Raw genomic sequence first — 15,622 nt, 5'->3', positions numbered from 1 at the left:
TACCAACTCAAACACCTTTCGGCTGTCACTGATAAGGAAATGACCAACGGAGTCAGCCACCCTTGCTACTCTAAGTGTCATCTATCTTACAAAAGTGTGATATACCCTTGCCTGCAAGGACAAAGAGAGAAGCCAAAGGCCCCAACCCTTTTGAGCAAAGAAATCAAACCCATTGGTAAAGTTTAGATAAACTATTATAAACAGGTAGTTAGAGTTGTTTACACGGTCACACCCTTTATAACGGAATAAGGAACATCGATAGAGATATGGGTGATATAACTAGTTGATAGTAGCTACCCCGAAACTAAAAATTTCACTATGCACACGAAGTGCTGAAGCCAATTTGCCTATACTGGCCCAAACTCAAAGATCAATAGATGAACAATATTAAAGTTATAAACAATGATATCTTAGAGACTTAATTATCAGTGAATATATCTTAGATTAGAACACAAAAGTATTCCAAGTAAGTTATCATCCGATAAACTAGTACTATAGTATAGGAACCACCAAGAGCACTATTATTGGAAAGCATAAGATTCACTATCTAACAAAATTCAATAGCAAGTATATCATCAAAAAAATTTAATGATAAAACTTAACTATCAAAGATTGTAGATAGGATGCTAAACAAATTACAAAAGATAACTCAAAGTACACAAAATATCATTGACTGACAAGCAAGAGGCTCGCAAATGTATCACTCAAAAGTAATAACATGCAATCTATCAAAACCAACTGTAACAATAGTTAACAAAACAAAATGAATGCGGCAAGACCAACAAACATTCATTCATGCCAACTATTGTATTAGCGAGTCTGAATAGGTCCTGGTCAAGAATATCAAGGAACTAGAGTTGCCTAAGCAAGTGTCAGCAACATCTTATTGATGTCTTAAACCTAAGAGACCATTCCATAGCAAACCACAAAGAACATGTGGTATTGCAAAAAGTTATAAGCTATCAAAGAGAACAACTAACTATCATAAAAGAACATCAATCATCCCATTAATGAAAAGATGCATAATCATCGTTGAAAAAAGAATCCACCATCCCAAAGAATGGCAAATAATTCTAGATCAACAATAATCAAGCAAAACTTTTTGACAAGGATAATCAAACATTCTAGATGATAGTCAATCATCATCAATGATTGCTAAATGCAAAAGCCAACTTCAATATTGAAGCTTAATGAGCTAAAATGTTTTCCCCAACAACTTCTAACAAATGAACCACAAGCATGAAAACTCAAGGAACCAAAAACTTGAAAAAGTCTATAACCAAGTCTTGCTTAATAATGATCACGAATCTACCATGAACTAATGTTGATGCTAAAGAGACATCATGGTACAACCCACAATATCCTTCTTAACACATCCATAAGCCAAATTTCATTACCCAAAAGTTAATGAAAAGCATGTCTACATCAATCCAAAAGCTAAGCATATTGAAGCTATGTTCCACAAGTGATAAGTAAACAATCCTTTATGAATCCATCTATATTAAGACGTAACTCACTTCATAACAAACACAAGAAGAATCATCAATGATTGATATATCCCAACTAAAATCTAACAAGGATTCAATCACTTCAATATCAATCATTAACTCTTTCACTTGTAAGGCTAGTATAGTCCACGATTAAATCACTTTTCAAGGAAAACTTCAAAGCTCAACCCCTATTAAACAATTTCATTTAAAACACAACTAACTCAACTTGCCACTTAGTTCATTTAAACGTTAATAAACTAATAAATGCACGGTTGCCAATAACACAAAGCTACAACCAAATCATCAACACTATCTTCATCGAGACTAATGAAACTCAATATCAATCCTATGGAGAGACATTTCATCTCACTCGAATCTCAACAACAATAATGTCAACGACAAGGCATCACTTTAATGCCATCAACACCATAACAAAGCTAAAAGAAAGCAAGAATGAATCACCACTCAAAACTCTTTAGCAACCAAGCTAACCAAAGTTAAAAATACCTTAGTTAGTATCTGAAACCAATTCTCCAACAACACTCAACTAAAGATAACACATCATTAAGGAATGAATCACAACATCTAAGATTCAATGAAATCTAACACTACCAACTAAATGCAACTAAATGATATTAACGAAGGTAGAGTTGATATACCAACATGGAAACCATGTAAGTTTAACGACATGATCCTCCGTAACACCATTCGGTAAAGCAAACCCATCACTAACAAATCTTCATCGAGCGAAGCAAGTGTCAATAGTCTTTGACAAAGTCTACAAGCAATCACTAGTCACAAGCAACTAACAATCACTATTTCAACTTGCCTTCAAAGGACCCAACACTAAACTAATGCCATCGAGTCATATACTTATTTAGCATGAACATAATATCCTAGACATGAGACAAAGGTTCATGGACAAGCATAAACTAAATGACCACTCGAATCTAATTCAATCGCAATAAACTCACTAATGCATTTAACTAATAGCTTTAAGCATGTCTTAAAGAGGCTAGCTATGCATGATCAACACTCAACTGAAACTAAAGTGAAGACTATAAGATGGATTTATATTGGTACACAACCTCCTCATAGACAAAGCTATAGTACAGGTACTAACATCTCAACTTTAAACAACTAAGTTGGACATCACTATCCTTAACTAAGGTACAGAGTTACCAAGACCAAGTCAAGATTAGTGAGAGCTCATTACTCTCATAGAATCTAACAAAATGCAAGATCCAATTTACCACCAAGCACAATGCTATAAAAAAAAGGCACAAGGGTCATATTTCTAGAAAAGCGTAACAACCACTTTACTACACTAACTCCAGACTCTATCCAACTTAATTGCCTTTAACCCCAAAAGTTAGCATCCCTTTCGGGTCGCATCATACAAATTACTTATTAAAATCTAAGCCAACCAAAGTCAACTCTAACCCTTTCACTAGTTTGTATTGGCTTATGAAAATGGAATGGTTTTCAAGCAAAGTGATAAATAGATTAGCCATTGAAAAAGTTTAGGAAAATTTGTGGAAAATTTTCCATCCTAGAGAAAGAATAACTCTCAGTCTAGAAAATCAAACTTTTAAGACTCAACTAACTTCCTACCAATATCTTTACATAGGTTCACCTCAACACAAATTCACATGATCCATAGTATGCTTAAGCCTCGAATAATGTGTCCATATTTCTGACATTTAACATTGACATTCGCAAAATGCAAAATGAACATCCAAGGCTTGATCATGAAGACCACATCTTTGGATATCCACATTGCACTAACACTTTTCTTCAATCACCTTTAAGATTTAATATGAAGCCAAAACACTAACAATAAAAATGATATAGAAATTCAAGGTCTAAGGAAAATTCCTCATCACTTGAAACAACAATGCTACTTCCACTAACACAAGTGTTAGCAATGTCAATGCCTCAACTACACACCTTCTCCATCTAACAATCTACCCCAAGTGCCAATAGATCAACCAACAAGCCATAACAAATGAATGTTATAACCCTTTTGAACACCTCAATGGGCAAACTCAAGGAACCAAGGAACTAACTTAAGCTTAATATAATGAATCACCATAAAGAATCTAGTCAAAGCTACTAGAATGTTACTATATGCAAGTAGACGAGCTTCACTATCAAAAACTTTGAGGTTGATCATCGTTTAACCAAACAAGTTTGTAAACACATTACTCTTTATCACATGGATATGATTTAAGTATCACAATGACTTAATCATCAATTAAGCAACACCTATGTCATTACTTCAAAGGTTTATGTAATTATCAAGTGCCAAGTCGATTCGACAAAATGCAACATAAATGCTACACTCTACCGATAGAGATTTATAACATTTAACACCACTAACTTTTGTTCACAACACAGATAAATTCATGCCACTCTCTTTCAGACCAAACTCAAAACTAATCCAACACCAAACTACTCAATGAGCAATAATAAGATTCCCCAGAAAAGAATTAAGCATTGTAACCCAAGTTTTCAATAGCAAGCCCATAACTAACATGTATCAAGGTCGACTCTTGATTGCATACTATGAACACAAGCAATAAGTCACACCTCATTGCAAATCATCTCTCCAAGAAGAGAAAATGATTTATGTATTTGATCTTTCATCCTTGATGACTCTCTTTTCGGTCTCATCTTTGACCAAACCTCAAGCTTGCTTTCGCACTGCCTTCAGTCCAATCCAAGAAAAGTTTATGAGAGAGCACGACAATGATTACTTGAACCAATAAAGATATTTCTAAGACTGCTTTTCATACATTGTTTGGTTTGTACGAGTTCTTGGTGATGCCATTTGGTTTGAAAATACTCCAGCAACTTTCTAATGGATGATGGACGAGGTTCTTTGCGATATACAAGAGGTGATTATTGACTTCATTGATGATGTCTTAATCCACTCGAAGGGGATGTTGAAGGAGCACGTTTATGATGTTTGTAAAGTGTTGGATCAGCTACAGCACGTTGGTTTAAAGTTGAAGCAGTTGAAATGCGTGTTTGGGTCCAAGGACACAATTTATCTTGAGTACCGTATTTCTCGTGGGGGTTTACAAATTGATCTTGACAAACTTGTGGCTATTTTAAAGTTCCCTATTCTGAAGTGTGTGCATGATGTGTAATGCTTCTTAGGCAAGGTGCAGTATCTTGTTTGTTTTATGGATCATCTTTTTAATCGCACTGCACTGTTGCGAGTGTTGCTAAAGTCATCAACGTCATCTTTCATTTGGTCTCTAGATTGTGAGTGGGTGCTTGTGGATCTCAAATAGCTACCTCTGGTTTTGGCATATTCTAACTACACTCAACCTTTTATTTTGCACCTGGATGTTTCTGATATTGGTTTTGGAGGTGTGTTGATGCAAAAGAGCCCGAGTGTGCCTGGTCAGTGCCATCCCATTACGTATATAAGCCATACATTACAACCAGCAAAGGTGAACTACTCCATAATAAAGAAGGAGTGTTTAGTAGCAATCTGGGGTTTCGAGAAATTTCATGCAGATCTACATGGTTCTTAAACGTTACTTGAAGGTGATTATGTTATTGTTACTTCATTATTGAAGTGAAAGAACCTGGTTAGTCATACTACTCAGTGGGCTTTGAAGCTTTAGATATATGATTTTGATATTATTCATTATAGAGGGAATTCTATGGCTAATGTTAATGCCCTTTCTCAAGCTCTTCTTCTTTCTCCACTCTCTTCCCATGTTTCTGATGAGCTTATTGTTCCAACATTTGTGGACTTTTTAGACGAGGATTCTATGTCGTCGACAGTTGATATACTTGATGTTTAATGTCCACAAGTTGTAGAGCAAGATCTACCTTCTCTTGATGAGGTTCATGAAGCTCAGAAAATTGTGCTGTGGATTCGAAGGCTTTGAGATGGGTTTGAGAATCTTGCATCACTTGTTGATGACTTGCCATTTCGGCATTTACATTCTCAATATCGCTTTGAAGACGGCATTTTTTATTTTGTGGGGATAGATCTTGATGATCCTTTATGACTAGTGGTGCCTTCCGTATTTATTCTACGGTTTCTTCATGCTTACCATCATTCTTCTATTCTAGACATATATATGGAACATCGTTTTGTAACCGAGAAACTGTGTAGGTCTTTCTATTGTCTGGAAATGCAACGTGATGTTATCTAATATATGTGTAACTACATTTGGTGCCAAGCTCATAATACTCCCCCTCATGCCGCAGAAGGACGGTTGAAGTCAATTGCAATTTCCTGTTTATTTGAATTAGTAGCATTTGATCTTATGGGACCTTTTCCACGATCAACTACTGGCAATGAATATGTTATTATTGCTTCTGACTATTTGACTTGTTGAGTGGAAGTTGGTGCTCATGCTAATGCCTCTACAACTATTGTTGGATACTTCCTCCTCAATCAAGTGGTGTTTTAGCATTCTTGTCCAGAGCAGATTCTTTCGGATAATGGTCCTGCATTTATCGCTAAGGCATTTCATGTTTTGACATCTCCGTTGGGGATATGCCACACTTTCACGAGTGCTTATCATCCACAATCAAACAGTTTAGTGGAATGGCTTATTCAGACATTCAAAGGAATGATCGTAAAGTATGTGAACTTTCAGTATTCAGATTGAGATGGTTATCTACCATCTCTTTGGTATATATATGTCACAGGGGTGCAAAGTTCTATTAGCGTTTCACCACATAAACTCCTACATAATCATAATCCAATATTACCAATAGAGCTAGGTTTACGTTTGCAATTGCCACATCTACCAAACACTTAGGCCGCATACAAATGAGACAACAATAGCACTACAACTCCCATCATCATCCACTTGCAAAGTACAAAGTGGATGACTTGGTGTTAGTCTATTTTCCCCATCTTATGATACATGGTTTATCTAAAAAGCTCCTTGCTCAATGGAAAAGACTGTATCAGGTGTTATAGTGAGTTGGACCACAAATTTATGAGGTTCGGCATGACGTCCAATAAACTGATCTTCCAGAAATTATGCATATGCAACAATTGAAATGCTTCATACAAAGGGATTAGAAACAATTGATACCACCTATTAATCCACTGATGCCTCCTCTTGATGTTTTTTTAAATCCCAACCCATCTACAAGAGAACCTTAATGGTTTTCTATTATTCCGAGAAGAGTAAGAGTATGGCTACAATATTGTATACTAATATTAGCATAATAAGATTTTAGTAGTCGTTGGATTGGTTTTAATTTAGACCACTCACTCCTGTATATAGATTAGAGTTTTTGGGCTAATTGATATGCATATTTTTTGTATTCCTTTTCCATATTCCATACACTCACATCATGAATTTTCAAAATAATTTTAAAATATTTCCTTCCAATATTTTCTTTCAAGATTTGCTAATATTAGAAATTATCATTCTCAATATCATTAAATTGTGATTGTTATTATAAACATATATTAGCTCTAAAGCATGGTTAAGTTTCATTTTTATCATTATAGCCTTTTTATTCAAGTTCATATCTTTTACCCCAGAGGTAAATACTTTTAAATAAAGATAAAGGGTTTAATACTTTTGAAGTGAGTTAGAAGGTTCATATCATGGTAGAATAAACAAGAATATACTAGGAAGTATTTAGAAAATTCTAAAAATTATAAATATATTTATAAAATATAATTACCAAATAAATCTAAATGATAATGTTGGATATTAAAATATTTTAGAATATTCATGTATATTTTAAATATATTCACTTAGTCCTTTTACAACATTATCAGTGGCATATTCTCTTTTCACATCGAATTTTCCTGGGTGATAGGGTTTGGATGGAAGCGCCCTAGTGGCGGGGCGAGGCGCGAGGTGATCGCATCGGTATGTAGTAACAGGGTAAAGATCTAGCCAGGATAGCTGCGGAAATGCCGCATTGGAAGCTCTCGCGGCGGTTGCTATGCGATGCATCAGCCGCGTGTGGGCTTCTGGCGGGGCACAGGCTCAGGGATAAGTGAAATGTCCGCAATTCCTGTCTCCAATTCGCCTGGATTTAGGGTTCTTGGTAGATCTCTGGTCGCTGTAAATAGCTCGGAATAGAGAAAACAGTGGAGGAGGAAGATGGGACCAGTCGGGAGGACTTCCATTACCAAGAAGGAAAAGAAGAATGGAAGTGGAAGTGGAGGAAAGAATAAGGTCGTTCCGGATGACGAAGTTCCTCGGACGAAGGAGCTCAGCGATTTGCCGGAGCAGAGTAGAAGTTCTTTGAGGAATGAAGAAGAAAAGGATGGTAGTGGGATCACAGAGGATGATACGGTTTTTGGGAGGATCAACAGGGAGAAAAAGGCGCATTCGGGTGGTCTCAGTGAGTACTCAACCAAGCAAGGCTCACTTTTTTCTGACTTTGATAATTTGGGAGCGAGCTCCTTGGGACTAAACCGGATCAAAACACGCTCGGGTCCTCTAAGTGATAACCATAACAGTGAAAGGAACTGGAATATGGCTGGTTTTGATGAAAGATTTGTACAGGAAAAGTCGTTTGCTAAGCAAGCTGCAGCCGGGAAGGGATCGAAGAAACAGAAGAACGTCTCCAGCTCTGGGCTTTTGACAACAGTGCCTCGGGATTCTCCCAAGCTTGGACACAAGGTGCCGAGTTCCAGCATTCATGAAGTTTCGACGCGGAGCTCTCGGAAGGAATCCTCTTCAAGCGTGGTTGACGATCTCTCTCCTCGCAGCTGGAGCAACTTTGAGTGCTCGTCTTCAGCTGGGGGACGTTCGGAAAACACTCCACCTTCGAAGCAAGGTAAGTCGGACAAAGATGGAGCATGCATTTAAGCTTTTCTTGCAGGTGGCAAGTCTCCGTGGCACGTTTCTTTAGCTTCGGGCTCCAGTAGAAATGTTCCAGAAAACGAGGTAAGTATCGTTTTAAATCGCAATGTTGTAATCGATCTGCGTTTTCTCTATCAGAATTTAAGTCCGTCAGAAAGTGTCAAGGAAACAAACTCCCCAAGGTTTCAAGCCTTGCTGCGTGTTACAAGCACGAAGAAGGGCAAGCGCGACATAAAGAGCTTTTCTCACGAACTCGATCCCAAGGGTGTTCGGTCCAACGTATTCTGGCGCCCGCACATATTTAGCGATGGAGAGGTAACTCTTTTTCTCTTTTAAGTGTTACGCATACCTTTTGTTCTCATTACAGAAGGACATTATTGAAGCATTAAGATCAAAATTCAACACTGTGAAAGAAGAGATCAACACAGAGCTCGAGGGCTTCGCTGGTGACTTGATTGAAATTCTCGAGAAGAAGGAGGATCTATCACCGGACTGGAAAAGGAAGATTGAAGACCTCCTTGTCTTCGCTCAGCAATGCGCGATGATGTCTTCAGCGGACTTCAGAGAACATTGTGAAAGTATCGTTCAAGACTTGGATGACAGGCGGCAAGAGCTTCCGATGGGATTACTGAAACAGCTACACACACGAATGCTCTTCATTCTCACACGTTGTACAAGACTGGTACAGCTGACAGGCTTGGACGAGGAGATGAATAAGCATACTCCTCCCTCCAAGATTCAGACACCATGGACTACAGGGAAAAAGGATAAAGCCGTGCTCAAGCCGATCAAGGAGCAGAAGATTTTCTACAGTCAAGAGCTAAATGCGCACAGGTGGAAAGACAAAAGTGCTCTTAGTCACTTGACGCGACCAGCTTCAAACTTCAATGGTCTGGGGAGTATAGTCACTGAACGACTTGCAGGCTGGAAAAAGTTCGGACAAACCTCGCCTAAGTTACCTGGACAGGAAACCAAACTCAAAGCTGACGAAGGTCTGTCAACGTCAAGGTTGAAGCCCGTGGAACATCCAAAAGTTTGCGAACAAAGGAAGAAAGCTGCGGGTGATGAGTTGAAACTTGTTTGCCGGATATGCGAGGAAACAGTTCCAGCCTCGCAAGTTGGTGATCACTCAAGGGTCTGCGCGGTTGCCGACAGATGCTTCAAAGGTAGAAGCATCGACGAGAAGCTTTACAAACTTGCGGAGATGTTGGAGAAGATCGTAGAGTCTTACACACCCAAGAGCTCTCAGACTGGCGTCGGTTTGAGCCCGGTACTGAATCTTAGAAAGGGCGAGGGATCGGAAGGCGCTTCTCCGAAGTTAAGTGAGCTAAATCGTCGAGGATCAGAGGACATGCTAGATGAACTTCACGAGATGGATGCAGCAACTTTGGAGGACCTTAGAGGATTTGGAGTGCTAAACGGGAAGTCACGGTTTGGACCAAAGTCCGACCAGGGACTTAGTGCGTCTTCAACCGGAAGTAGGACGCCTTGCTCTCCAATTACGACTCCAAGGGCAAGTCAGATAGATCTGTTGCTGGCTGAGCGGGCGAGTGTCGGCGAATCTGAAGATATTGTTCAGGTACGTTTAAGACTTCCAGTTATACAGTGACTTAACGTGTCGTTGCTGCAGATTAACGAGCTTGCTGATATAGCTCGCTGTGCAGCAAGCACAGATGTGTCCAAAGAAGACGCCTATGACTTTTTGGGAACTTGCTTGCAAGACCTTCAGAATCTTTTGCAGCTCTGCAGAGTTGAAGGTTTGACAGTACATACATTTGGCAAAAGGATTGAAAAGCTCTTGAGGTAAGCCTTGAAGTTGGCAAGTGCGCACCAGACAAGGAACGATTTGTGTTTATGTATGCAGGGAGAAGTATCTTCTTGTGTCCGAAGGTGTAGAACATGACAGCACCGGCACTACTGAAGATGACGATGATGACGGGGTTGCGAGCCTTCAATGCACTCCTCATCACCCTTCTTTCAACGATCGGACTAGTATCGACGACTTTGAGATAATAAAGCCAATCAGTAGAGGTGCTTTTGGCAGAGTGTTCCTGGCAAGGAAAAGAACGACTGGAGACCTCTTTGCAATAAAGGTATTTGTCCTGTCTCGTGAAAGTAGATGGTACTCACTTCCGTAAGTTTGTGATAGGTTCTTCGAAAAGCAGATATGATTCGTAAGAATGCCGTCGAAAGCGTCCATGCAGAACGGAACATTCTCATTCATGCGAAAAATCCTTTTTTGGTACGATATGTGAAATTCTGTTCAAAATGGAACTGATACATTTGTTTGCAGGTGCGTTTCTTCTATTCTTTCACTTGTAAGGAGAATCTCTATTTGGTCATGGAGTACTTGAATGGAGGTGACATGTACTCAATGCTAAGAAACCTTGGGTGTCTGGATGAAGACATGGCACGATACTACATCGCAGAACTGGTAAAGTATTTACACTGTTTATGTATCTAAGTTTACTGGTTTTTCAGGTCCTTGCACTGGAATATCTCCACTCGCTAGCCGTTATTCACCGGGATTTGAAACCGGACAACATACTGATAGCCCATGATGGACACATAAGAGTAGAGTCGTTTCCTGTCTCTTTTGTAAATGCTCACGTCAAGTTTCCTTGCAGCTCACAGACTTCGGGCTTTCAAAAGTTGGTCTCATAAACAGCACGGACGATCTCTCTGCGCCCGCTTCTAGAGGAGCTACTGTCGCGGCTGAAAAGCATGACAGCTCGGATTCATCCACGAAGAAGGGCCGGCAACAAAAGACTGTTGGAACACCCGACTATTTGGCCCCTGAAATTCTCCTTGGGACAGCACACGGTTTGAACAATTTTTTAATTGGAGCTTAACCTTTTTGTGGTTTTTATCGCAGGCTATCCGGCTGATTGGTGGTCCGTTGGTGTCATTCTCTTCGAGTTTCTGACTGGGATTCCCCCATTCAATGCGGAAGACCCTCAGGTTCGATGTCGGAAGAAATTCTGCCTTCTCTAACAGGGCCTCGTGTTGCAGATGATCTTTGAAAACATATTGAACAGAAACATACCATGGCCAAATATCCCCGGAGACATGTCATTTGAAGCTGCAGACTTCATAGACAAGTAAGAATCCATTACTAGTTTTTCTTTAATCACAATTCTCTCGTATAGGCTTCTCGCAGAAGATCCCAATCATCGTCTTGGTGCCAAGGGTGCGGCGGAGGTCTGCAGATGTTTTTCTCTTTACTTGAAGGTTTTCTTATGATGGTTTCATTTTTGCAGGTGAAAGCTCACCCATTCTTCAAGGAAGTGGAATGGGATAGTGTTGGCTCTCAGCAGGTCAATCTTCATGCCTTTTCCGAATGTTTGTTAAGCTAATGGTAGAATTTTCTTCAGGCTGTTTTCATTCCCAGCCCCGAAGGAGCCCACGATACGAGCTATTTTACATCTCGGCACAAGTGGTCTTCCACGGATGGTCGGGTCTATGCAGAGCAAGAGTTCCCGGAGTCTAGCGATTACGAAAGTAGTTGTGATGGTAGTAGCAGCTCAGTGAGCAGTAAACACGAGGAAGGGGTAAGCCGTGCTTCCTTCTTTCTGTTTTTGTTGTCTAAACTTTTGATTCAGAGAGACGAGTGCAATGATCTTGCGGAATTCGACTCCCCACCATCAAACCAATACTCCTTCAGCAATTTTTCTTTCAAGGTGATGAAAGTTCTTGGCTCTCTCACTTGTCTCATTGGGATTTTTCTTGTTGGCTTCCACAGAATCTCTCGCAGTTAGTATCCATCAACTATGATATGCTGTTGCAGCAGAGTGGAAAGGATCTGCCAAAGCCTTGAAAATTTCATGCTGGAGTGAGAGGTGAGGGGAGTTGTTTTTCTTCTCCTTTTTTCCCATCTTCCTTTAGAGCAGAGATACTTAACAGCGCACATAGAAGCGTGGTGTGATGTATGTACAATAGCATCTCTTTCACACAGTCTCAGTGTATATAAATGAATAAAAAGAGGATGTATCACAACACCCCTGGGGTTTTAGGCTTTCAAACGAACTTCGGCGATATTTGCATTTTCTCATCGGTCGATCGCCTCCTCTACAAGTAAGATTCTTCTTGCGCTTGATTCTTGGTTTTCAGCTATGCGTAATATTTTCTCGAGGAGCACGATTGCTTTTTCTTTATTTCGGCCAGCGCTTTGTTCCTTGGTTGATATTCCTGAAATTTCTGATGTTTTGGCAGAGATTCATGTGATCACTGTTGATCCAGCTATTGACATCATTGTTCCTTTGCGAGTATGACGCTACGAGAGAAATGTAACCGAAATGCCAAGAGAATGGACATCTCCAGTTTAAGGTGGCTAGGTCGTGATCAATGGGATTCCAGAACTTCCACAACTTGCGTGGTGATATAAATTACAACGAAGGAATTGCCGGCAAACTTGGCCATGGAGTAGAGAGTTCCAATGGTATCCAGTATGTTGACGTAGAGGAAGGTGATGAGCGCCACCCAGAACTGGCTCTTGCCGATTTCAGCAAAGGAGAGAGCTCCGTTTGATGGTGTGGACGTCGACCATCTTGCAGAAGTACGCGTAGTACGTCACCGTAGTTCTCTGGAAGATGCCGGTGACGAAGACTGCCGTAGATCATGGCACCTTGGACACCCCTGACGAGAGCATACGCGACGATGACACGACGCCGGGATCTTCCATCTGGTTTGACAACCGGTGCTACCGCTACTCGGTCCGCTGCTGGGCATGCACCCAGCGCCACCAGAGATGACGGAGTGAAGCCGATGAGCCCGATGCCTTCGCTCGACCGCAAGCCTATGAAGGCGAGGAAGAGACCGATACCAGCCGCGCTGGAGCTAGAGCCCCACCGTAAGAGAGACTTCCGGAGCCGTGGAAGGTGTACGCAAAGTAGGCGTTTGCTCCCATCCCAGGCGCCAGCCCGAGCGGGAGATTTGCAAACACGCCCATGATGACACTGCCGATGAACGAGGATGCTGCCGTGGCGACGGCGAGATCACGCTTCGTCTGGTCCAGGCAGTCGGAGTATCCTTTGTTGTAAGCCCCTGGATCCTTGCACCGGAGAGCATGGGAGCAGACGCTTATGATGCGTAACATTCTTTTCTTGCCTCAGCGATATTAGACAGGAATTTGTGCGTATACAAGGTACTTTGCGCAATTCTTTTTTCTCCAGATTTTTCTTGCAGGAGGCAAGCTCTGCTTCTAATCAAGCATTTCCAGAGCCTCTGAAGGACAATTCCAGAGCCTGGTTCGTTCATTTATATCTATTCTTGTTTATACGTCATGTCTCATCTCTCATTTTTCCAGGGACGAGTACGGCATCGGTTACGGCCAAGAATTTTCCAGGTCGTGATCATACTTTGTGCGATTCCATTTTCCCAGGAAATGTTCTTGCGTTCAAAGTGGAATGTATCTTCCAGTGCCAGGCTCCTTTCTCAAAGGTTTTCTCATGAAATTTAGCGAGCCGCTGGCAGGAGTGAAAGAGAACGAGGTAACATCTCTTGCAGTTCTAACTCACGAACACATGAACTTTATCATTGCAGGATGCTTCCATCACTGCTCAAATGGGAGGCCAGTTCGTCTCAAGACCTGTAATTTGGAACGTGGTAAGTTTGAGCTCCTGACAACCTTAGCAGCTGTCTAACCTTGTAAGCTTTCCAGATTTGCTGCTGCTCTTGTGGATCTCGTATGCATGTCGTACACGCAGGAACAGGAGCAGCTGATTGCTGAGGAGCTCGCTCTATTTCCAAGGAAGCGGTGTGGAAATAGAACTATATTGCTGTCAGCAACTCGAATTCTCTATCTGGCGTAGCAGGTTGCTCTAAGCCCTGTGACCAAATATAGTGTACCTTTGTGAGAGTGTTACACGGCTTCGAGGTTTCCTTGAGCGGCTGGCTCCAGAACGTTAAGGAGGCCATTGAGTCGTCCAATCTCACAAGAGCTATATTGGAATCAAAGCTTGGGTTTAAATCCAATATAATCAATGTTCCAAAAAGCCGTGTACCCCACAAATTAGAAGGAAATGAAAATCCACCACTTTTATCACCATTTTTCGTTGTAATTACATGTCGAGTATATATCACCACGAAAGTTGTGGAAGAGCTGAAATCACGCAACGGAGGAGTTATCCTTCACGACCTTTACATTTCTGTCGTACCGGCGTTCCTTGTGTGTATGGGCAGGAGCAACGATGTCGATAGCTGGATCAAAGTTTTAAACAATGATCCAACAAGAAACAAACCTCTACCACGCCAGCCGAGTTTGCTCCCCTACACAAAGTTGGATTTCTAGCCTTTGTTTTCTCACCTTTAAAAGCATGAGCATCTCTTTTCTGTTCCTTGCCGATCAGTGAGAGTCCACGAAGTCCTCCTTTTCTCTTCCCTCTCGAGCTTTTTGACTGCTCCAGTTTTTCGCTGCTGCCTGCCAAAGGAAAAAAAAAAAATCGATCAGGAGACTGAGCGAGCAATGGAACACAAGCATAGATCACTTCAATGCGGCAGTCGCTCTGAGCAGAGTTGGAGGTACTTCAAGCTGGAGGAGCGAAACTCTTGCTTCATTCTGGAGGTGAGAGCCAGCACCGCGACATTCCTCACCATGGCATACATCCTCGCAGTAAACGCCAGCATAATCTAGCTGCATCTCCGACTATCCCCGCCAGCCAGAGCGGGAGATTTGTGAACACTCCCATGATGACACTTCCGAAGCTGCCGTGGCGACGATGAGATCACGCTTCGTCTGGTCCAGGCAGTCGAAGTATCCTTTGCCCCTGGATCCTTGCAATCGGCACCAGAGTGAGCGGTGTACCGCTGGGAGAGATGTGAGCAGCGCTGTACGGGGGTGGTGGCGTTGGAGCAGACCAGCGAGCAGTAGGGACCGCCAGAGTCGGCGAGTATGCTGGCGTTCACTGCGATGATGTATGCCATGGTGAGGAATGTCGCAGTCCCGGCTCTCACCTCCCAAGTGAAGCACGAGTTTCGCTCCTCGAGCTTGAAGTACCTCCCGACTCTGCTCCCAGCGACTGCCGTATTGAGGTGATCTATTCCATTGCTCACTCAGTCTCCCATTCGATTTATTTTTTTTTTCCTTTGGCAGGCAGCAGCAGAAAACTGGAGCAGCCGAAGCTCGAAAGGGAAGAAGAAAGGAGGACTTTGTGAACAAGAAAGAGAAAACGCTACTTTTGGAAGGATGACGGGCTCATGTTTTTAAAGGCGGCTTTGTAATTAAAAATGCAAATATGTACAAGGGTCATGAGTCATTTTATTCTATGTTATTAACCAGTATGCCAAAATAACAGAGATCCAGACTTTGGCTCGGGG

The 15,622-nt window shown here is 41.5% G+C and overlaps 1 protein-coding gene and 1 pseudogene across 2 annotated transcripts; one reads left to right on the top strand and one right to left on the bottom strand.

Annotated features, from left to right (window-relative positions):
- The first annotated feature begins 7,287 nt into the window (after nucleotides 1–7,287).
- On the top strand, nucleotides 7,288–12,306 carry LOC9647040 (probable serine/threonine protein kinase IREH1). 2 transcript variants are annotated; one of them, XM_002980001.2, is made up of 17 exons: nucleotides 7,288–8,282; nucleotides 8,328–8,392; nucleotides 8,447–8,623; nucleotides 8,676–9,887; nucleotides 9,939–10,111; nucleotides 10,173–10,401; nucleotides 10,458–10,550; nucleotides 10,602–10,742; nucleotides 10,790–10,882; nucleotides 10,936–11,131; nucleotides 11,184–11,269; nucleotides 11,321–11,409; nucleotides 11,458–11,509; nucleotides 11,569–11,625; nucleotides 11,683–11,859; nucleotides 11,911–11,988; nucleotides 12,051–12,306. In XM_002980001.2, the coding sequence occupies exons 1-17, from the start codon at nucleotides 7,601–7,603 to the stop codon at nucleotides 12,123–12,125; spliced, it is 3,675 nt and encodes a 1,224-aa protein (XP_002980047.2). In that variant the 5' UTR covers nucleotides 7,288–7,600; the 3' UTR covers nucleotides 12,126–12,306. The 2 variants fall into 2 exon arrangements, with proteins under 2 accessions (XP_002980047.2, XP_024540818.1); XM_024685050.1 differs by having other exon boundaries at nucleotides 11,683–11,988.
- Nucleotides 12,307–12,649: 343 nt separating this feature from the next.
- LOC112349815 lies at nucleotides 12,650–15,562 on the bottom strand (annotated as a pseudogene).
- Nucleotides 15,563–15,622: the final 60 nt, after the last annotated feature.

Source organism: Selaginella moellendorffii, unplaced genomic scaffold (assembly GCF_000143415.4).
Source record: "Selaginella moellendorffii unplaced genomic scaffold, v1.0 SELMOscaffold_43, whole genome shotgun sequence".
NCBI classification, from domain to species: domain Eukaryota; kingdom Viridiplantae; phylum Streptophyta; class Lycopodiopsida; order Selaginellales; family Selaginellaceae; genus Selaginella; species Selaginella moellendorffii.
This window is presented reverse-complemented; position numbering and strand designations above follow the sequence as displayed.

Bases quoted from the DNA above. Each gene is read 5' to 3' on its own strand.
- LOC9647040 (XM_024685050.1), top strand. From the start codon at position 7,601: ATGGGACCAGTCGGGAGGACTTCCATTACCAAGAAGGAAAAGAAGAAT. The intron at 8,624-8,675 runs GTAACTCTTTTT...TTCTCATTACAG, and splicing joins ACATATTTAGCGATGGAGAG to AAGGACATTATTGAAGCATT. The intron at 11,410-11,457 runs GTAAGAATCCAT...TCTCTCGTATAG, and splicing joins GCTGCAGACTTCATAGACAA to GCTTCTCGCAGAAGATCCCA.